The 22,874-nt window shown below is 45.4% G+C and overlaps 1 protein-coding gene and 1 long non-coding RNA gene across 2 annotated transcripts; one reads left to right on the top strand and one right to left on the bottom strand.

Annotated features, from left to right (window-relative positions):
• Positions 1-594: 594 nt before the first annotated feature.
• On the bottom strand, positions 595-3,834 carry LOC147689022 (uncharacterized). The gene is made up of 2 exons (XR_015300716.1): positions 3,497-3,834; positions 595-1,090 (listed from the first exon to the last, which is right to left on the bottom strand). It is a non-coding gene; the product is annotated as an uncharacterized LOC147689022 (long non-coding RNA).
• Positions 3,835-4,061: 227 nt separating this feature from the next.
• On the top strand, positions 4,062-11,920 carry TSC22D3 (TSC22 domain family member 3). Its single transcript, XM_086941904.1, has 3 exons — positions 4,062-4,428; positions 5,910-5,961; positions 10,354-11,920. The coding sequence occupies exons 1-3, from the start codon at positions 4,307-4,309 to the stop codon at positions 10,603-10,605; spliced, it is 426 nt and encodes a 141-aa protein (XP_086798030.1). The 5' UTR covers positions 4,062-4,306; the 3' UTR covers positions 10,606-11,920.
• Positions 11,921-22,874: the final 10,954 nt, after the last annotated feature.

The following is a 22,874-nucleotide window of genomic DNA, read 5'->3' as shown; positions in this document are numbered from 1 at the left end:
CAAGAGCAGCCCAAAGTAAAACAACTGTTTGTTTTTTTGTATATGTAAAATGTATTTTCAATAAAAATATTTTGAACTAGAAGCCTTGTAAGGGAGTTAGTAGCTGAGCTGTGGAGTGTGTGTTTTTACAAACAGTTATAAAATATAAAAAGTGTTTGCGTTAGGTACAGTCTGTGTATTACTTAAATCTATAAATTGAAAGTGCTTTTTTTTCTTAAAACTGAATTGTTTTGTGCATTTTGTGGCGGCCTATCTTATTTTTGTACTGTGTGTAAAGCAAGTTTAAACAAATACCTATTCACACTGGTTCTGTCAAAAGTTGGAAGCTCGTAGCACTAAATATACACAAGTGACTATTTCCCACTGCACCAACCAATATTCAATTCTGTAGCCCTCTGGCTAAATACGCAAACCCCTCCCCTGCAGTCATTGCATTAACCAATAGAGGTTTCATAAAATAGCGCATTTCCACTGATTCGTTTGACCTGCCTATCTTTTTCATTTTACATGCAGTTACCTGATGACAGGCCAACACAATAGTCTAGAATATTTTGTTAATTTGTAGCCACGCCCACGCTTACTGGCACCACCACATTGCACTCGGGACCACAGTTCCCAATTTTATTTTAATGCACTTCGGCAGCTGTTAAGAATAAGATCTAATAAGATTAATGCGTGTACATGAGTTGTAACTATTTGGACACAAATAATTAAGTTTGCCACTTTTATGGGAGAAAATTTCTAACGATTAGTAATAATTGAACTCCAAAAAGCGGTATTTGCGCTGCTTTTCTTCTGCTCGCGAAGGTCCCGTGTCCTTCACGGATGCACTGTGGTGTAAACAACGGCTAGGTTGCATCACCCTCAGAAAACAAGTCGTTCTCACGCAATTCTTTCTGTGCCAAGGAGCCTGCTCACAATGCCCGGCAGGTGGCAGCACAGCACTCCTTTAAGGGCTAAGGAACTTAGTTCTGCTGCGAACTTCAGCAGTCAAAACATGTTTTTGGGCCGTCTGTTGTGCCTCACTCAGCTGATGGATCGTCTCGGAAGGGACCCTGCCGAGTTCCCAACAAAATGACAGTTCTGCTGTCTGCAAAAAAAAAAAAAAAAAAAACATTGCATAAGCTTAGTGCATTACCGGCAGCGTTTGACTGATTGCCGCTCATTTGTTGCATTTAATGACTGACATACTTTCGGACTTTCAGTGTTATTTTTTATTATTATTCCCATACCGAAATGATGTTGCTGTTTCCGCTTCCTGCTCTTTTCCACCCTTATGTCCCTTGCTTGCAGAGTCGGACTGGGGTAGAAAATAGATCTGGGCCATCAAAAAAGCACCCATATTGACCTCTCCCCCCCCCCCCCCCCCCCACCACCCCCCAGACAACAAAATATATCACATAGCTGATAGGTAACTAAATCAGTGGTCCAAGATTGCATATCAGGATTACTGAACATGCAGAGAGAACACGCGGCAAGTTTTTGGAGACAATACGCATTTGTGCTTGCCATAGGCAACGTCTGTGTAATATCAGAGAAATCAACAATAACAAAACAGACCGACAAACAGCCAAAACAATAGGCCTTTCAGGCCCGCCCTTGTCCCACTGCCCTACAGGCCAGTCCGGCTCGGGCTCGGCTCGCTTGCTTCCGTGTTGGAAGCCACAGGGTGACAGCTAGGTAACGGTGAGCAATCAGTACACAATCGGACTGGCCAAGACTGACAGCAGGGCGGCAGAGTCCAATGCCAATAAGAAATATAACCTCTATTTTCTAAGAGAAAACTACATACTAACCTTACCACGGATTCATTTTGTCTGTATTTATATATCAACAGTAGTAAAAGGGCAAAACTGCGAGCTTTCATATTAATGAAACAACTTGGCGCTATATTTAACTCAAACTTCACTAATACCGGGGCAGTTGTATGAGTTGCGGACGCGCACACACCCCTCCTCCCGCCCGTCTTTCTCTCTCCTAGACATCCCACCCCTTTCCTGGACTATCCGAATATCGTAATTTTTGTTAAGTGCTCAATTTTCCGCTGATTTATTTGCCCTAGTATTCCTTAATGGGTAATGTAGGGCTCACAGAATTCTGTAATGGAATTATTTACCAAAAAAAATCCACCATAAACCTTCTCCTCCCAGGGGCGGCTCTAGGCTCATGGTGGCCCTGGGCAGGGAGCGTAGGTAGGGGGCCCCGGAAGAGGGTTTCCGGGTGGGGCAGAGAGCGGCGGTCAGTGAAGAGGGGTGGTCAGGGTGTTTGGAAGTGGAACAGAGCCGGAGGCCGCCAAATCCCTGCCAGGGGCCGCCACGCAAATATGTATCCATCCTCAGAGGATTATTATATTAAGGATATATATTGGCGTGGTGGCCCCTGGGATTTGGTGGCCCCGTGCAGGTGCACAGCTTGCACATGCCTAAGGTCGCCCCTGCTCCTCCAATGCAACCAAGCGCAAAGGAATCAACCTTTCGTTCTTGAATCGCCACACTTGGAACCTGATGTACAGATGGGTTTAAATATTACCACAGGAATAGTGTGATTCAGTGACCCTGACGTTTTCCGCATAATTACGGATGTGTTGCATTTGCCATATAATCCATCACCTGCTGCATTAATATGCAGAGTTTAATCAAGAAATTAGTTTCTAGCTCTAACAATAAAAAGTTACTAAAAACGACGACCTGCTGCAGCACAATGGAAGTCCATTCATTGATAAAGGTTGACGGTCACCTTTCCCTTCCTTATTGTTGTCAAACTGGTACCACTGAGGTAAAACCTTTCCCTAGCCTAGACAGTGTTAAAATGAGTAAAAAAGTCAAATAATGAGCAATACAACCACAAAATGCCTTATCTTGCCACATAATTGAGTCAACCCTGTGGCATAATTTTGCCTTCCTCTGCATAAATTGTCTTTTCTTGCCGTATAATTTAGTCAATCCTGTGGCATAATTTGGTCCTCCCCTGTTGCATAATTCCATTGCCCCTGGTTTTGCCCCATTCTGTGTCCATGAGGAGATGCATTGGTGCCCTCAAGTGCCATCGCAGAGAAGAGGGTCCCAGAGCCTAGAAGCGGCTTAAATAAGTGCTTTGTTATGTATCATTAGCAGCAGACGAGGCGGGCACATCCCAGCAGCTGCATCTCAGGGGCCTCGAAGAGCCTCCTGTTTTGCACTTTTTTGCAACAAACCACTTTTGTGAGCTAGACAGCTCGGTGCACGTGTTCCAAGGGGCACCGAAGGCCATAAAGCAACCGGTAAGATACCACAGAGGGTAGGCGCATAAATAATTACATGTGGCTGAACGCTAGTGTGATCTTTGCAGCAAAAGTTTAAATGCACAGCAGCAGGGAAGACTCAGCCTTCCGTACTTCTGATGTCGATTTTTTTTGTAATAGTGCTGTCAATTACTTACTAATGAACTTCTTAAAACAATAGCATTGCATATGCGGCAATACGTCTGTGCTCACATTACAAATTGCAAAATAACTCACTTGTTTCAAATGCTAAGAAGAGCACATTTTTAAAAGTTTTTCTGCAGCCAAAACAAAGTCTCCCACAGACCAGAGACGTGCCTAGTTGCTTTCAACAGGACTTTTGGACTCGCTGTGGGACAATATGTTCTCGGTAACATTCCACTAGCGGCTGGTGTGGGATTCGCAGCTATTATTGCATTGTTTTTCACGGTGCAGATTCCAAGGCTCATTTACATAATGCAAGTGTGCGCGTGAAACAGCCGTGCACGCGGGTACACCACGACCAGGGCACAATTCAAACAGTCCGGGCTAACAATATTGCCCAAGTCTGCAGGATTCTTGCAGCCTCCGTCGGAAACATAGTGTTCGGAGTGGGGTGTTTGTCTGCAGGCTGGGCGCGCTGAGATAAGAGCAGCAAGGCTGGCAGAAGAAAGTCCTGTGGTGTTTACTGTTCCTGCCGAGGTTCAGGGAGGGGTCGGCGAGTCCGCGGGCCGCGCGTGCTCATTTGCATACAGGGATCTGACACCATGTGACGACAGCCGGAGCCTCCTATAAAAGCGTGCCGGGCGCCGAAATAGCTTTCAGAACCTGGGGTGCGCTGGAATTGGTCGCAGCTACCGTGTTAGTGTGAATTGTCAAATCCACTGCCGCAGAGCCTTGTGTGCTCTTGTTCACGACAGAGCAGAATCCCTGCACATCTCACCCAGCCTTCCGGCCTGCCAAAAACATAAGCTTGGTCGACACCAGCGGAGGCAGGCACCCTTGTGCACCTCGAAGACAAGCTTCGCGGCGGAGGCAGCCCACAAAACCGACATTATTCTTGCAAAAATGAGTACCGAATTGTACAAATCTCCCATGGAGGTGGCAGTGTACCAGATGCACAACTTTTCCATCTCCTTTTTCTCCTCTTTGCTGGGAGGAGACGTGGTGTCGGTGAAACTGGACAACAGGTAATTAACGACAGATACGGGGAATGTGCTCCAGGTTGTGTATGCGCGGATTTGTGTGTGCATAATCGGCCATCAGGGGGACAAGGACCGGCGATCTCGTATGCATTCGTGAGGGTAAAACATCAGGGCTCTGGGTCATGAATATCATCGTCGTGCAGATCTGTAAATGCTTTGTAAACACCTACCTTAACATTACAATGTTCGGGCAGATTCAGTGGCATTAAAAAAAACCGGGGGGCCGCATTGCATCATCCGCAGCTCTGCTGCAGAGCCAGCACGGCGCCGTGCCGAGGACACCGGCAGTGGGGGAGGGGGCCAGGAAGGGTAGCATATGAGGGATACTGCACTGGTAATCACGGTGTCCGAGTTATGCAAGCACAATGACTTGCTTATGGGCGGCCGGAAGTGCACACAGCAGGGGCATGAAGTTGGGAATAGCCCTTAAAATGCGTCTCACCAGGGGGTTATTTGACACAGTATCATGTGTGGTGCACAAGTATGCAAGTTGCACCAAGCAAAATGACCATGAAACTTGCAGACGGTTTTCTATTCTCAAGGCACAGTGTCATCTTGGGAGAGAGGCAGTAAATGTGTAGTTTAACTATTTGTTGCTGTGTGTAGAAACAATGTGTGCACTTTAATAATGTCTGCACTTTCATATATGGGATACGTGGTCCTGTCCCCTGTTCTCCGCACTATCTGGGTGGTAATAGGGACTCGGATGGCCCAATGCATATGTACAGAATCTTATGTTTGCTGTGTCCCTGCTGCAAAACAATTGATCCCAGCTACAAATGCGTGCAGTTGAGGCGCGTAGAGCAGGGAGCTTCGTATGTGGGGTGTAGTGTATCGAGTAGTGTAATCTGCAGAGAAGCTTGTGGTGCACAGATTCTTAGAGTCTGCGGCGTGTAGAGAGCAGCAGGTTCTCTGTCGGCAGCCTTGCACGGCGACGCCTGTTTACGCTCATCGTCCAGGGCACAGCGCAAGAGGGACTCGAGTTGAGTGTATTTTTTTTATTCGCTTTGTGCCACCTGTACAACTCCCTGCGGTGTCGGGTGCGTGTTTTTTTCTCCCTCAAGCCCTGTGTCTGCGAGACAGTCGGTCTGAGCAGGCTTTTCCTGGTTTGGACTGGAATGGACCAGTCGTGCGGGATTCCCCCGCCCTCCCTCCCCCACCCTTCCTGCTCTTTCGGTTTCTTGTTGTCAGGGAAGCAGCCCTGGCGTGCAGTCTGGGCGGTGCAGGCAGCGTCGCGCCATCACTCGCCCGTCCCCTCGGCGCGGCGCGCACCGGCTGCCTTTGTTGTGGCCTTGTTGTTAAGACGCAGCTCCTCGAAGACCCTTTAGTTGCACGGATAAGCGCAGGAGATCGGAGTGTGCTCGAGGTACGCGCATCGCCGCTGTGTCTGCTGTATGCGCTGTGTTTGTCGAGATGTATGAGAGACCTCTGTCTAACCACCCGCTCTCCTCTCTTGTGTTTTGCAGCGCGTCTGGGGCCAGTGTTGTGGCAATTGACAACAAGATCGAACAGGCCATGGTAAGCTTGTTTTTTATTTACATATTATAAGATGTACTTGCACAGATCACCGCCAGATTTAATATTTCAGCCATTGATATTCCAATAAAAATTCAACTAAAATCTGGCGGGGTTCGGAAATATTGGTGTAGCATATATTTTCGTTTAATTACTGCACTGTTAATAATGACACTTTGTAATATGGTTACTTTAGGACTGAAATGTACAGTACTTTATGGGCTTGAAAGCTTAAAGAAAGAACGTATCTTTGTCAAAATGCAAGGGAATAAGTATGTAACGTATGTGAGGGAGTTTAAGGTATGGGAACCATATAGAATTAAGGACATTTGTGCAAAAACATTTGAAGACTGTGATCCTTGGGAAATAACACCGCTTGTCAGAAATGTAGTTGAAATTAGTGACTGAGTGGCATGCTGGTGCTACGGACAGACAGTATGCAACAGTTATTTACATCCGGGCTCTGTTAACAGCAGTGTGTGCCGGGGCTGTAATGTAAATACATTCTGCAGAGTACGCGTCTCCCGAGCCCGGCCTGGGGTTGTCAGAGCAGGCATTCCTAAACACGAGCTGGAGGGGAGGCTGCCCCTCCGTGCTGGCTGTTGCTGGGCAGACTCCTTGGCAGTCGGGTCCCTTTGTTTGCCCCGCGGCCGGCTCCGCTCATTGGACGGGGCGGCTCTGCAGTGGAGCTGCGAGAGCCAAGGAAGGGGGAGGGGTGGGATCCGAGGGGCTCTCCCTCGACACAAACACTGGACTCGGTGAGGTTCACCCTGTCTCTTGCAGGGTTTCGCCTCGCGACTCGAAGGGTTCAAATGTAAATGTAAATGTGTTCAAGGCAGCCCCCGGGGCCTCCTGAACAAACGGTGCAGACTTACCTCTCTCTATAGGTTAACTGCAGAAATCTTGGGAATAAAAAACAGCGATTTTTATATAGTACTGGTCGAGGCACTATGAATAACAATGCCCCACTCACATTTAATGTACCAACCTCGGAAGGATGAAAGGCTCCCCATGTCTGATTTGCAGATCACAGAATGCCACATTTTAACTTGCTGCGCCATCCATGCATATTATTAGATCATTGTTTATATGATATTTGTAATCCATTGGTGTCGAAAGCAGACCCGTGTGAGAAAGTCCAAAAGCACCATTAGCAGTGTGCAAAGGAAGCCCACAGCATTTATTGTGGTGTAGGAAACGACATCAAGGGCAGTTCCCAGGTACCCAATAGCTGTCCATGGTAACGTGCCGCTCGCCCCGGCGGTCCAATGGGCGAGCAGGGCTTCCTGGCAGTTGCACCTCACATTTGCCCGTCTGTGGTGGCTCCCACCTGCCGGTTGTCTGCCTGCTGACCAAATAAAAATGTTCATACTTATAATTGAATTGCTTTCGACTGGAAAGGATTCGGTGCGGGAGTGCGTGTAGCGCTACTTTACAGCTTCGAAGCGCATTGGCACCAAATAGGACAACTTACGTGAGTGTAGGCAACTAGTTTAGTAATATGCACCATGCAACTCGTGGAAATATACAGCAGCGCTGCTACATGGTGCTGTACTCCAGACATAGCTTTGAGGTGTACGTCACCTTCGCGTTGGCATTCAATATTGGCAAGTGCTTACATATATTTATACTTCATGGCGGCCTGGGGTGAACGGGGCTCATTATGATTAAAAGCTTACAAAAGTGAAGGAGACTGAGGGAAAACAGCTCTCCTATCAATGGGACGCATAGTGCATAGCGCTATGACGTCACCGCCTCGGTCCCCCCTTACCATATTAGGAGCCAGGCTCGTCGCAGAGCGTGGCGCTTGCACGGGGCCCTCACCCGCCCCCCCTTGGGAGCCTAGCCGAAGGCCGCCTGCAGTCTGCAGATAGTCAAGGGCAGCCAGTTCAGGGAGTCCTCGGGGACGAGGCTCCTGGGTGTGGTTGGGGTTGGCGTGGTGTGCGAAAAGAATGCAGTCTCACAGGTCTCCAACAACAAACACTGCCTTATATGCATCAATAACGTGCGTGGCATACCTTGGTGTGGCTTCGTCGGAATTATAGCGAGGAAGGAATGCAATCTATGCACGCATACGTTTAGAATAACCACGTCATTCATTAATTAAGAAAATAAAACACCTAGCTGTGTTAGGCCCCGATTGGTGTGGGAAAAAATGCAGTCTCCCACTCAGGATTGCCTAGGATAAAAGACCGTGGTGTGTTTATATTCTGGCTTGCTAGAAGAATGTACCTGGATACGGGGGATGGGCATAGTTCAGAAGCCCCGATTCTTACCGTCCCGCTCACCTGGATATAGGTAAAGCTCCTTTTGGGTCATGTTCACGCTAAATAAAACTCTGAAACAAATACATGCAATACTGCACGGAAAGTGCCAGCAAATGTCTTATCAAAAACAACTTGTGCTCCGAGAGAGCCCTGTACTTTGGCTGCACATTTGTTTACATTTCGCTCGTGTTTTTCTGGTTCATCGGCCAGACCCTTGTGTGCACAGGTGTGTGCCTAGTCAGGGACATTGTGTTCTTTCCTAGAAGACCTTTCAGGCACACACTCTCGCACGATGCAAGTATGGATTGCACGTGTTTTCCCAGGATCAGACAGTTTCAGTCGAATGAGGGAGCTTCGATTAGAGCAGGGGGTTCAAGGTTAAGTTTCCAATTTGTCCCTAAACTAATCCATGCAGGGTTCCTCGGCTTGTATTTGTGCCAAGGGTATCAGCAAATGTTGAACCCTACTTACATATAAGGTGCCCGAACAGAACTTTGTAACATGGGATGTGCGAGTACACCAAAGTGCTTGTGTAAGAACATCTGTCGGTGTTAACTATCACCGTTAGAGCGTTGCGCCAAAAACGTCACAGCTCAATCAAAGCGCCTCAAACAGGTTTGCGCAATCCAGCAGTTTCATTCGAGAGTTCACGTAAACCGTGAGCAGTTTCAGGAGAGCTCAGATGTGGGCGTGGTCTGTTTATACAAACAAGAATACTGTTTTATTTTGTATGCTTATTTGGGATTGCGCTGCCTATGTGTTAGCAATTCAGCGGAATATGTTTCTGCCTCCGTCACTATGACACTGTCTGTTACCCCCAGAGCGTGTATGTGTTTTTAGCCTGCAACTTTGCCCTTTTGAGTGCAGCAGCCAATAGCCATTGGCATGCCAGTCCCTGACTCACCTCCCCAAGCTATTGTTTGTATTTTCTGTTAGTTCTAACTCTAAAAACAACTCTGAGGTCACGTCCCTTAGATGCACCTCTGAACTGGCTGTCATGGTAGCATTCAAATGCAATTCCTGTTCTCCATGCAGGAAAATAATTCTATGGTGCGAGTGTAACATTGTTAAGTATTCCCTAGGACATGGCTACCTGTCTAAGATGGATGCCACCTAACCACATATGTATATGAATCATTATTGTGGGCATATTATCACAATGTCATCTTGGTGGCAGAAGTCACAGGCTGTTTCAACATTCTGTGTGTGTCCTGCCAGCACAAGTTCATTGTCCCTGGTAGAAGCAGCATTTGTCCACTTACAAGTGGTTTCGTCTGGATCCAGCTGCATGCTTCTGCCCTGCTGCAGGTGCGACTCCTTCCTCCCATCAACGCCCTCCAATAACAACATGCCAGGCACTGCACAAACCAGTTATCCCAGTGTTTAATTAACCTTAAACTGGTTCTGCTTATCGAAAAGAAGAGCAACAGACACTAGCTAATAGGCCCTAGTAAGACCGCCAGCCACACCCATTCAATTCCACACTCTGTCTATTAATGAGACATTCCTACAGCAAAGAACAACAGAAGCACATACACACCGCTGTACTTGCAGTCCGTAAACCCAAACAAAACACAGGCCCTACAGCAAAGAACAACAGAACCACAAACACACCACTGTACTTACAGCCCATAAACCCAACCAAACATAGGCTCCACAGCAAAGAACAACAGAACCACAAACACACCGCTGTACTTACAGTCCATAAACCCAAACAAAACACAGGTCCCACAGCAAAGAACAGAACCACAAACAAATCGCTGACCTTGCAGCTCTTTATTACAACCGGACCCAGGTCTATGTTAAAATCATCAAAATGGAGCCCCTTGGCGCTGCAGAATAAACAAAATATAAATATATCTGATATCCTCATTCCAGTTTTGTCTTCAACCTAGTTCTGCATGATTCTGGTGGCCATTTTTATTTTACCAGCACAATTTCCATAGACTTCTCAATGTTATCACTAGATGCAGTAGAGACCATTCCCAATTGGTGAACTGTAATTTCCCCAGCGGGGGAAAAAAGCCCAATAAATGACTCCTTAGCCCAATGTCAATGCAGTAGGATGTTCATTGAAACCTGCATTCCTTCCCATGTTAATGTCTTCTTTCTTTTTCTCGTTGCGCAGGATCTGGTGAAAAACCACCTGATGTACGCCGTCCGCGAGGAGGTGGAGACCTTGAAGGAGCAGATCAAGGAGCTGGTGGAGAAGAACTCCCAGCTGGAGCGGGAGAACTGCCTGCTGAAGAACCTGGCCAGCCCCGAGCAGATGCAGAAGTTCCAGTCCAGGCTCCCATCCGAGGACGACCTGTCCCCACAGGCGCCCAGCCCCACAGCGGCGCAAGCTTCCCGCCAAGACACCTTTGGCTCTGCGGTGTAAGTGGCTCTGTCCTTGGGGTGGGCAGAGCCACTGAACTTTTTCTACATTCCTCCATTATCAAGAAAGAAATATATTTTTCCCCATTAGCGTCATCTTAGCTTGGAGGACTGCCAACCAGCGACTGCTGGCACTACAGGATGCCGGCCTTGCGCGACTAGCTGTGCCATGGAAGGCCTCCTCGGGGAGGCGATTCTTCCAGAACAGCTGCATTGGGTTGCTGCAGAGAAAGCGCTCTGGCGGACGGGTCTGTCGGCGACTTAAGATGGCGGCCCTCCCGGCGGTGCATGGGAAGGAATGGTCTGCAGGTGCAGGGGCGGCGACTTAAGATGGCAGCCCTCCCAAAGGTGCATGGGATAAAATGGTCTGCAGGTGGAGGGTGAGGCGACTTAAGATGGCGGCCCTCCCAATGGTGCATGGGAAAGAATGGCCTGCAGATGGTTGGGCCCTCATTGCAACAATGCCGGGACCGCCCTGGAAACAAACAAGGATCAATGCGATAGTTCAAATTGTGCAACGGTGTGGAAAAGGGAAAGAAGGTGCAAGCCTTGATGTTGGCAGTACTCAGTTTATGAGGACCTGTAAGGCAGCTGCTAATAGCGGGGAAATGTAGTTTGCTGACTGCATGGAAAATAGACATAGAAAAAAGACTCTCGGGCAACAGTTGGCCCTTCTTGCAAAGAAGCACCCGACCTTAGCTGCGGGTATGCTACAGCTTGGCAGCCGATAACAATAAATGCACTTGGGTAAAAAAAGGCAAACGTGAAACTTGGAGATTGTGTTCTTGCCAAACGCAGCCCTCAGTTGCGGGACTTGACTCTTCTATGGTATGGAGAAGTTACAGGGTTGTTTTTGTACATATTTACACAGCTAGTGTAAATCGTATATCCGGAGGAACGTGGAAACAAGTCTGGGCACTCGTGAAAAATGAAGAGTGTATACTGTTCAGTGAGCACTGATGTCTACACATTTTTGTACGTCTTTTTTATATGTAAACGTCAACTCTTCTGTCTTGGAAAAGCAAGGGTACATACAGCCTTGCTTGTCAAAGCTGCTGCGAGATTGGTGTTTTTTACCTTGCATTTCACTAAAGACACTTTAAATGTCCGGAAGACCAATGGGGACAATTCTTGTGGACTGACAGCTTTGCCGCAGTGTGAAAAGACAATGGAAGCACATAGCGTGTTCACACCACGCATCACATGTACTGTGTAGCACATGACATATCTGCAGTCTCTCCTTAGGGACTCTAAAGTTGTGTTTTCTGGATTGCATAAATCTTGATGAATACTCAAATAAATGACATTTTTCATACCTATTTCTTGTTTCTGTTTGCTTCTTATGTTAATTTTGCATAACATGAAAAAGTTGCATGAAGGTGTTCGTGCACCCTGAAAGGCCCAGGAATGCCAGGGTTGGCTATTTCACACATTGCATATGGTTGCCTCCTCGCGCAAACGACATTCTATATTACTATTTGACACCTTAGGATGATGGGGACCCGGCCGTGAGTGCAAGGACAATCTTGATAGCAGAGCATTCGAATTGACACATCATGCATAGGTTTGACCCACAAAGCCTATTGTATCCCCTAGGGGAAACATCCTTTACAACGCAACTTTTACCACGCAGTGCCTTTACAACGCAGGTTTTTCAACGCAAGTCATTACAACGAATTGCGCTGGGGGCGCTCTAGGATAGGTAATAGTTTAATTTACTATCCAACACCTTCCCTACTATCCACGGGAACTGGAGTTGGAATAGTAAATTAAACTTCACTATCCAGCACCCCCCAGCGCAAGTCGTAACGACTTGTGTTGAAAAACCTGCGTTCTAAAAGCATGCGTTGTAACAACGTACATCCATCCCCTAGTGATAGGTTGTATAATACTGGTGGTCATTTTAGGAACTATGTTGTGTGGGGTGATCATTACTGGGAAGCTTGGATACTCCTAAAGGTGTAAAGTTTAAATACATATCTACGGGGAATAGTAGTATGCAACATAGGTCCAGTAGTACTGGATCCATGCCAGATTTTCAGAAGAACCACTTAAGATCAATTTAACATTAACATACTTTAAAACGAATGGCAATCGTTTCCCTAGCGGTGATCCTGAAAATCTTGCATGTATCTGGCCTGGCTTGATCTGTTTTCGACATTCTAGTCTTAGGAGCGCACTGAACTGGACAAGCAGGGGGCCCTGTTTAAGTAGGTGGTCACCTGCAAATATATATCGAATGATGTGGCTTCATGGAGGGCGGTGCTGACATCAGCCGTGCACCTTCTGATACATGAAGGCAGATGACTTGAGGCTCATGATTAAATGTTGTGGGTCTGTTAACAGGCTGGATTTATTCCCCCCATCTTTCACGGCAGAGAGGTTGATTCGGTCAGGGGTGCCCATGAGACCACACGTCCCTTGCATAAGATGCAGCAACATCATTACCTAACACTGCGCTTACCCATCACAAAGGCAAACAGAAGAATGTCGCTGATTCTGACTTTGATGCAAGGTCTACCAGACAATATCGTAAGCGTGGATTTCTGAAATTTAGGGTCATTTATAAATTACATAGTTTGCAGCATTAAATCATTTTTTCTGAAAGTTCAGCGATTGCAGATCTTCCTAACATTGTACATTGTTAGCTGGCCATTTCTGAGGTTTGTGTGGGATGCCCGCACAATCATCTGCGAATCCACTGCTCACTTCCCTACATGGAGTGTTACCGTGGTCCACAGAGGTCTTACATTGCTGACTCATCTGCCAATCGAATTCTTTGTACCAGTTTCACGCCAGATACATGTGACAGTCCCCTAATATTTCAGAATAGTTGTCCTTTTTTTCCAGGTCAGAGTTTTACTTTTATCAATTGATACCGAATGTGGAGTTCCTCAATCCAGGTGTTTTACAATAACGCTAAGCTGTGGTATTGGCTGATCCCGAGAGAGTGACCTATTGATAGTGTATTGGAGGAGACGGCAGGGCTCTTGACATCTGTTCATTTCTAACTTCGAGTCTTCTAGAGATGCCCAGTCCCAGGTCTCGGTTCTGATACAGGTGTCTCGGCTCTTCAAGCACGCGGCCCCAGTGTCGTGACTTCCTGCCCCCTGGTTCTGCCGTGCCTGGCAAGACGCGGCCATCATGCCTCCCTGCACCCTTGTTTAGTTGGCCAGTGAGGGCGAGGACAAGGCTGTAGTATACCGACTTCCTGCACCCTTGTCCTGCTGTGCACAAAAGGAATCCAGCGTCGTGACGTCATGACATATTACCCGTGGCGCTGCAGTGCTGGCTTGCACACAAGGACACGTCATCATACATCACGTCATCATTACTTTGTGCACCGGCTTGCAGCTGTGCTGCTCAGTGCACCAAAAGACAGCACTCCGGCATCATGGCATGGTAACTAATTGCACCGCCCTGCTGCTGTGCTGTCTCAAACACACAAGGACAGCATTTCAGCATCATGGCATTATTACTAAGTACACGCTGTGCTGGCCTGTCCACACAAAGACAAGACTCCTGTAGTGTCATATTGTTTTTTACACCGCGGGGCTGCAGTGCTTGACAATGCACACAGGGAAAATCTTCCAATATAATGGCTTCATTACTTGTTGCACCCTGGTGGTGCTTGTGAACTCAAACAAGACTCCTGCCTCATGACGTCATGGCTTATTTGTACTGAGGTGCTGCTATGCTGTCTCTTGCACAGAGGGACAAGTCTCCTGCATCATGGCAGGAATGTTTACTGCACCTTGGTGCTGCTATGCTGGCCTGTGCACAAGGACAGGACTCCATCACAACTCCCTGCACTGGCCAGTAAGGACAAGACTTCACCATCACGATAACATGAGTTAATGCACTGTGGAGCTGCAGTGCTGGCCTTTGCACAGGGGGACAACATTCCTTCATTATGGTGTAAATAGTTACTGCACCCTGATGGTGCTTGTGAACTCAAACAAGACTCCTGCCTCATGACGTCATTGCTTATTTGTACTGTGGTGCTGCTATGCTGTCTCTTGCACAGAGGGACAAGTCTCCTGCATCATGGCAGGAATGTTTATTGCAGGTGGTGCTGCTATGCTGGTCTGTGAAGTGTGAACAAGGACAAGACTCCATCACAACTCCCTGCACTGGCCAGTAAGGACAAGACTCCAGCATCACGATATCTCGAGTTAATGCACTGTGGGGCGGCAGTGCTGGCCCTTGCACACGAGGACAACATTCCAGCATAATGGCTTCATTACTTATTGCAGCGTAGTGTTGCTTTATTGGCTCATGTGAATGCAAACACGACTCCTGCCTCATGGCTTCTTTGTACTGTGGTGCTGGAATGCTGTCTCTTGCACAGAGGGACATGTCACCTGCATCATTACAGGAATGTTTATTGCACGTGGTGCTACTATGCTGGCCTGTGAAGTGTGAACAAGGACAAGACTCCATCACAACTCCCTGCACTGGCCAGTAAGGACAAGACTCCAGCATCACAATATCATGACTCGATGCACTGTGGGGCTGCAGTGCTGGCCTTTGCACACGAGGACAACATTCCTTTATTATGGTGTAAATAGTTACTGCACCCTGATGGTGCTTGTGAACTCAAACAAGACTCCTCCCTCATGACGTCATGGCGTATTGCACTGTGGTGCTGCTATGCTGTCTCTTGCACACAGCAACACGTCTGCAACATAGCATGAATGTTGATTGCACGTGGAGCTGAAGTGGTGGCTTATGTGCAGAAGGACAAGACAGTGACGTCATGACATTGTGGCTTCCTTCCCCAAGGTCCACCTATGCTGGTCCATGTGCACAAACAGGCCTCTCTTACATCACTGCTTATTGCTCCGCGGTGATGCTGTGCTTGACATTGTGCACATAGATAACATTCCTGCACGCTGGGGTCCCATCTGTGCTCGCCAGTACGTACCATGACAGCACTCCAGCATCATGGCAGCATTACTTACTGCACCCGGGTCAAACTCTGCTAGCCTGCAAACACAAAGACAAGAATGCATGATAAAAGCATGACTTTTTGCACGATGGTGCTTCTGTGCCGGCCAGTGCGCACATGAACAACACTCCTGCATCATTACAGCACCTGTGCTGGCTCAGCACTATGACACCATGACGTCCTGCACCGTGTTCCATCTGTGCTGCATAGTGCACACAAGGGTATTAATACGCTCCGCACCCTGGTTCTTCTGTGCTGACTTGTGCACACATGGGCTTTTAAGACTCCAGCATTATGACATAATGACGTCCTGTACCCTATCAGTCTGGCTCTGCACCCACTGACCCTTACGATTCGCTGTTTATGACTCCATTTGTGCCGAGTTGTGCACACACGGGCATCATGGCGCCCTGCCTCCTGGTCTATATATCCTGGCATGTGCTCACAAGGAGGGCTCTTAAGACTCCAGCATTTTGACCTAATGGCGTCCTGTTCCCTGGTCCGTCTGTGCTGTTTCTTGCACACAAGCTCTCTTAAGACATTGTGTTTATGACATCATGGCGCCCTGGGACTTATGTGCTGGCTCGTGTGCACAAGGGCTCTTATGACATCACGGTGTCCGCCACCCTGTTCATCTATGCTGGTTCTTGTGCACAAGGGCTATGACGCCATGACGTGCTGCATCTCTTGGTCCACCTGTGCTGCTCGTGCACGACAGAGCTCTTAAGACGCCACTGTTACGTGCTTCTCCTGGACTGACAGACGCCAAAGGGAAGGCTTGAGGAAGACGTGAAGAAGGTGGAAGTTGTTTTGAGCACATACTTCCCAACATTCTCTGGATATGACAGAAGGAGCTTGTACTGCCGTTTCGAGCCGAGCCACAAACATCAGCTACTTGCTTTTTGCCTCTCTTAGTCTTAACTGCTCGAACTGCATTTGGGGCAGAGGGAGGAGTTGAACAACAACCCACCGGCGCACTAGGCAGCATAAGCAGTGAGGGATGGAGTTCAAGCATTTCTTTCAAAATGGCGTCCAGAGATTAGACCATTCAAGACAAACCCCGACCCCCGGCCCCCCTCTGTAGGATTCCTTTGCCTCTTTGCGAATCATAAGGAAAGTTTTATGTACACGAGGGGGGCTGTAAATACAACCGAAGGAAGGACACATATTTATGATCGTTTCTCTCTGTCAGGTTGGAAAATAAACTGGCAGTGGTCACAGGTGCACAACCAAACACGTCTGTCCTGAACCCCTGAAATTGTCTGGTCTGCCATTCACAATGCTGAAGTAAACAGACACGTGGTCTTGTGCCACACTTTCTCAGGTGAAATCTTACAAGTATTTGTTTAACTTTCTGACTTCAAAACCAGAACATTCATGTCAGCCCCCCTGTAAAATGAGTTGAGGCACCCCTGTGGGCCCCCCTTAAAAGGTTTGAGGCCTTTCGAGGGATGGAGGGAAGCACCCCTGCATTGCATGGGTCTGCTTTATAACAACTTCTCACGCATTTTCCTTTTTCGAATAAGTACATCAGGCTGTGTTCTCACTGAAGAAAACGATGGCGGTCCGAACTGTGTTGAAAAGTGTTTTATTATGTTTGAATTTGGCACTGTGTGGTTCAAAGTTGTTCTTATCCACTATTTACGTGTCTTATTATGAACGAGAACCCTTCACATCCGCAGAGCTCCCGCATAGACTCAGTGGTGCTGGAACAATGTTCAGAGTGCATTCATTAAATTGGAGAAATCTTTTAGTTTTTTCTAACTTGTCCCAACATTGCATGTGTGCTGCACTGCACAGCACACATCCAATGTGGGACACATTTTAAAGCACTTCCAGGCATAATATTGTGTACTGGGTGGTCACCTTCCCATGCAGTTCAAAACCTATGCTAGACATTGCGCACGTACCTTTGCACAGTGGGCTGCAGGTGTAGGTTTGGCGCTAAGCAGACATATTGCACCAGCGCCATATCTTTGTAAATATGTTCAACTCGTTATCAGTCCACCAAATGTAACCCCGATAAAACGGAGATTCTGTTCTTCAGGAACATCTGCCCCGAAATATGGAGAACATGGTGACCACATGATACTCCTCCCCCAGGGGCACAACAAAAGGTAGTAAAACATTTGGGAGTCAAAATGGATAGTGTCCTGTCTTTCCAACCACACATCCAGTCATTGGTGGGCTTCTGTTTCAGGATCCTACGCTCTTTAAAGAAATGCTTCCCTTTTCTGTCATTAGAGACTAGGAAAACAATGATTGAAGCTCTGATCACCTCGAGGTTTGATTATGGAAATGATCTCTACTTGGGCCTTCCAGACTACTTACTCAGTCGTTTACAAGAGGTACAAAATGCGGCAGCTAGAGCAATTCTTAATTTGGCTCCAAGAACGCGCATGACTCGTCAGTTGAAGGCACTGCACGGCTTGCCTGTCAATAGGAGGATTCTTTTCAAGACTCTGATCCTGGCACATAAAGCTCTCTATGGGGAAGGGGTGGTTCATCAGACAAGGAGGATATGTGCTTATGCCCCCCCCGTGGAGAACTGTGTTCCTCACACAACTTTTTAGCCAGGAATCCTAAAATTTGCCTGGCAAGAATAGTTGGAAGATCGTTCTGATTACACTGGCCCAAAGACCTGGACTAAACTCCCCAAAGAACTCCGATCCATTTCAGAGCTCCCTGTTTTTAGGAAAAAATAAAAAAAGTGGCTGTTTCACAAAACAAATACTATGATAACTTTTTTCGCAGATGCAAGTTCCCTTCCCACGGCCTGCGCCAGGACACTCCTTAGAGTATTCATGCGCTATACATACTTTTCATTTAATTTCATAAATATGGCTTTGCAATCCACTCTCTCCCTAGCTCAATAAGGTGCCACAACTTTGGTTGCTGTGTTGCACTGTAAATTAGTAAATGTGTCCCACAGTGTGACTGTAGACATTTACAACGTGTTTATGAGTGGGATCTATTGATCTGTGGAGATAATCAATTACAAGTCCTAGAAGGGAGACTTCAAGAAATATAGAAAGGATTGTTTAATTTTATTCTAAGCAGTGCTCATAATAGAAATAAAAAAAACTTTAACACAATGTATTCCAACTACACACAGATTGGGGATCCAGGTTTTTCATAAAATGGGGCTGAGCCACAAGTGGGTGATCCATGACAGCCATCTATGGATGTTTTTTAACAAACACCAATGAAATTGGTGACATGGAAAAAGGAGATTGTGAAGCTAGTCTGTCTTAATTGGTCACTAACACACTTCATTTTGCAATACCTTCAGGAATTAAGCACATGCTGCAGAGATTTATGTTGCTGTGTTTAACTCTACATTGATAACTCAGGTGGTTAATGCACAAGTTGAAATGATTATTTTTGTAATTTTTTGGGGTAGGTTTGAAACATTAAATATCTCAGTGGGTTGATGTGTCTGTATTAGAGATCCAGGGGCCAGATGTTTGAAGCATTTGCCCTAACAAATGATCCTATTCACAGAATCGAGCTTGTTGCATCTGCAAAAAAGCTTTTTTTATGTATGAAATATAAATTACAAATGGGGGTTGAGGCTTCCCTTTCAAATACCGATTTGGAACGGGATGTATTAATGTTTTGCTATCGAAGTCTGGCCACAGAACAAATAATATTTTACCACCTCCTCAAATAAGGGGTAAGAGATTCACAAATGTGAAGGGGACAGCTGTGATTGATAATGGGCCCTAATTTGTGACCTTCCTCATGAATATTGATGAGGTAGGTTGAAATGCAAGCCACTATGAATTGAGTTTTTTAAAACCGACAGAATAGATTTGGTAAAAATCAGTGCATGAATTGCAACCACTTTTACCAATTTTTTTCTTCAACATCAGACCCTACATGTAATGTGTAGGTCCAAAGTTTTTATTTTATGTAAGACGTCTCAGAAGTTTGTGATTTTGTAGCAGAAATCCTCAGTTAGGGTGCAGCTTATGGGTCACTATTTACAATCAGGTAAAACGGACTAGTGTGTGGCAAAAGCCTGTGTGTAACACCAGGGCCTAGATGTAGGTAATTTTATTTTACCACTTCTTAAATACCGAATTGTACCGATTCGGTATTTAAGAAGTGGTAAAATAGAGGGGGGGGGATGTAGGTATTACAGAATCGGTCAATACCGAATTGTTAAGATTCGGTATTTACCAATTCTGTAAATACCGATTCGGTAATGCCCATTGATTCCTATGGGCATTGAAGCCCATAGGAATCAATGGGCATTACCGAATCGGTATTTACCGATTCGGTAAATACCGATTCCAGCAAGGGTGCAGGGGGTGTCACTTTGACACTCTCTAGCACCCCAAATACAGGCATGTGTGCCATGTGGCACACAGACATGCCCTAAGGGCATGCCTGTCTGTCACATGGCATAGGTGTGCATGCACACCTGGATTCGGTATTTTACCACCCAATTGGATTGGGTGATAAAATACCGAATCTGAAAGGCCTTTAGGACTCAGAAGAGTCCCACCTACATCTAGAAGTTACCGAATCGGTAGAAATACCGATTCGCTAAATTTACCGAATCGGTAAACTTACCGATTCGGTAAAATTAGCCCCCTACATCCCAAAAACCCATTTACCGGTCGGTAACGGCGGAAATCGGCCGTTACCTGCCGGTAAATGGCCACCTACATCTGGCCCCATATGCCTTTTAAAAAAAAATTCTTGCAGGTCTTTACTCCATTGTTCATTATTTAAGGTTGAGACATTAGCTGAGTCAGGAAGAATTTTTTTTTAAATCTCACTTTATTTCCGGGAAACGTGTGAAGCGACACCAGCGGGTACCATTGCTTGTTGCTGCATCTGGAAACAAGGCACTAGCTGTGCTGCAGAACCTGACCTCTTAGAACCCCCTGAATGTATGCTGGTGCCAAGACTCAGCAGCAGGATACATTGGTGAAAATTCATTTGGACCTGCCGGACCTTTGTTCCAGCTCAGGAATAGCTGCTGGTCCCATAATCCTAACGGATCCCATTGTACTTGAGCACTGGTTATAAAACAAGCACTCCCATGCTTCCTAGGTGTAAGTGTGCAATCATCTGGTCTTTCAAAACAATTCTCAAAGCATCAACAAAAAATTTCTGCTTGTGCTGCCGGAGGTATCTCCACCCCTCTCAGGCACAAGGACTGGATACCTCCTGAGGCAGCGACACCCTTCTCTTCATTTGATGCCATTTGCATCTCTCCCAACATGTTATGAGTTGAAGGGAGTAATCCTGCATCTGAGACTTATGGCACACCCTCACTTCTAGTGTCCGCACTCGTATTTGTCATGATAATATGAGGCTTCAGATCATGCGATATAAAAAAAAACACAATTAGACACCTGTGTGTATAACTCATAGATCATAATACATAGGATATGATGCTCCTTACGGGTGAGTAGCTGCGCTAACACACCCATGCCTGATTGATATTTATAAAAAAATGTAGTACAACAGAAAATCCATCAGTGTGGCAAATTATCTTAGTACTTAGTAAGGGTCAAAACAAGAATAGGTACAGGAAAGTGGAAAGGATGCATCCCTTGGAAAGGGAGGGAAAATCAACTAGATGATGTGAGTGTTCACATATCTTCCTACTTTATTCTTCACACTTACACAAACAGATTTACCTCAACAACAGTGAAGTAAGAATGAAAAGGTTTAAAAACATCCACTAAACATTCACATATTTCCTTGTGGTGTGAGGAAAGTGGTCTGTCCACCAGGAAAACAAAAAAATGAAATGCTTTCCTGTTAGGGACAAAAGAGAAAAAATTTAAGTGTGCTACTGAGTATTTCTGCAAACTTATTCTGGCTGATCGTGCGCAGGAGCAGGGCCAATCATGGAAATTGATGCTAGGGTAGATTTCCATCTGCTGTGGATTTTAGTGAAACTCATAAACGTCAGAAATCTAGATAAAAGTTAGGCCAAAGCCTTGGTTTTGTAAATGTTTGACTTTTCCCAAAAAGTATATAAAGCAGCCCCTCAGTGTTAATCTTTTTGATATGTTTAACAAGCGCAGACTCTCCATAAATGGAATCCCATAATAAAACACTGTGCACACAATGTTTATGTACTCAGGAAGTGAAAGACAATGGGCTCTCGGCAACCAAACAAGCTTGAGATCACAGGAAACAAAGTGCTGAGCAGCGTGACGGAGAGGCAGTCTGTACCCTGCCTGCTCAGTTTTATATTCAAGTATAATGTGGGAAATGTATATTGTGCTTATGCGGTAAAGTGTAAATGGCACAAAAGAATAGAACATATGGGTATAGTTACAACTCCTATCAATGGATATTTAATGGCAAATCATTTCTGACAATTCGAAGGTTTGTTAACAATATTCTTTAATGGTGTTATTTTGAGGAACCAGATGGTGTACTCTCTTAAAATGTGGACTGTTTTGGATTTGAAAGCTACAAAAAAGATCTGTAGAAGGATGTACTAGTGAAAAGGACTTCTTTGCATTTTTAGGGTGATCTTATTCCTCTCAGGTTTGATGACTTGGAAATGAAACATTCCATTTCCTTCTCTTACACTTATTTTACAGGAAGAATGCACTTTTTTTTGTTTGTAAAATATTTTTACTGATTTTTACATAGACACGATGAACACAGAAGTATGAGCATATATAGCATTAACATGGCACTGCGCCGGTAAGTTACATAGCTTATTATACAAGGTTGCTCTTCAAAATTCTTGGTGTTTGGTTCAAGTCCATTGTGCTATGCTTTCAACAGATCTAACTTGTTCTTGTTTGAAATTGTGTTTGTTTTGATGCACAGACATAATATCGAGTCCAAAATATCAATTGGACATAATATCGAGTTGTAAATATCGATTGGACAAAATATCGACAGGACAGAATATAGATATCAAAAATATCGTTTTTGAGGTAAGTGATGTAATATCGATTGTTAAAAATATAGATAGTTAAAATATCGAAGTATATAATATAGATTGTTAAAAATATCGATTTTTTTATTAATATCTAATTTTTTAAATAGTTTTTTTTATGTTATAATATGTGTGAAAAGTGTGTATTTATGTTATAATTAATTTTAATTAATGAATTTTGTTTTTATAATTTTTGCGTAATTTAATTCTGTAGCGGGTTGTGGGTTTATAGGGGAATAGGGTGGGAAGTAATTTAATTATAATTAATTAAATATGTAAATGTATTTATTGGTATTAATTTTAAATTAATTGTCAATACTTTTTTTGTTAAGTAATAACATTTTAATTGGTAATTAATTTTAATTAATTGATTAATTGGTAATTATGTACATTT

Source organism: Lissotriton vulgaris, chromosome 10 (assembly GCF_964263255.1).
Source record: "Lissotriton vulgaris chromosome 10, aLisVul1.2, whole genome shotgun sequence".
Taxonomy (NCBI): Eukaryota; Metazoa; Chordata; class Amphibia; order Caudata; family Salamandridae; genus Lissotriton; species Lissotriton vulgaris.
The sequence above is the reverse complement of the archived record's forward strand: the minus strand, read 5'-3'. Positions and strand labels throughout refer to the sequence as shown.

Coding starts and splice junctions, on each gene's coding strand:
- TSC22D3 (XM_086941904.1), top strand. CDS start 4,307: ATGAGTACCGAATTGTACAAATCTCCCATGGAGGTGGCAGTGTACCAG. Junction 4,429..5,909: donor TCGGTGAAACTGGACAACAG/GTAATTAACGAC, acceptor TGTGTTTTGCAG/CGCGTCTGGGGCCAGTGTTG. Junction 5,962..10,353: donor ACAAGATCGAACAGGCCATG/GTAAGCTTGTTT, acceptor CTCGTTGCGCAG/GATCTGGTGAAAAACCACCT.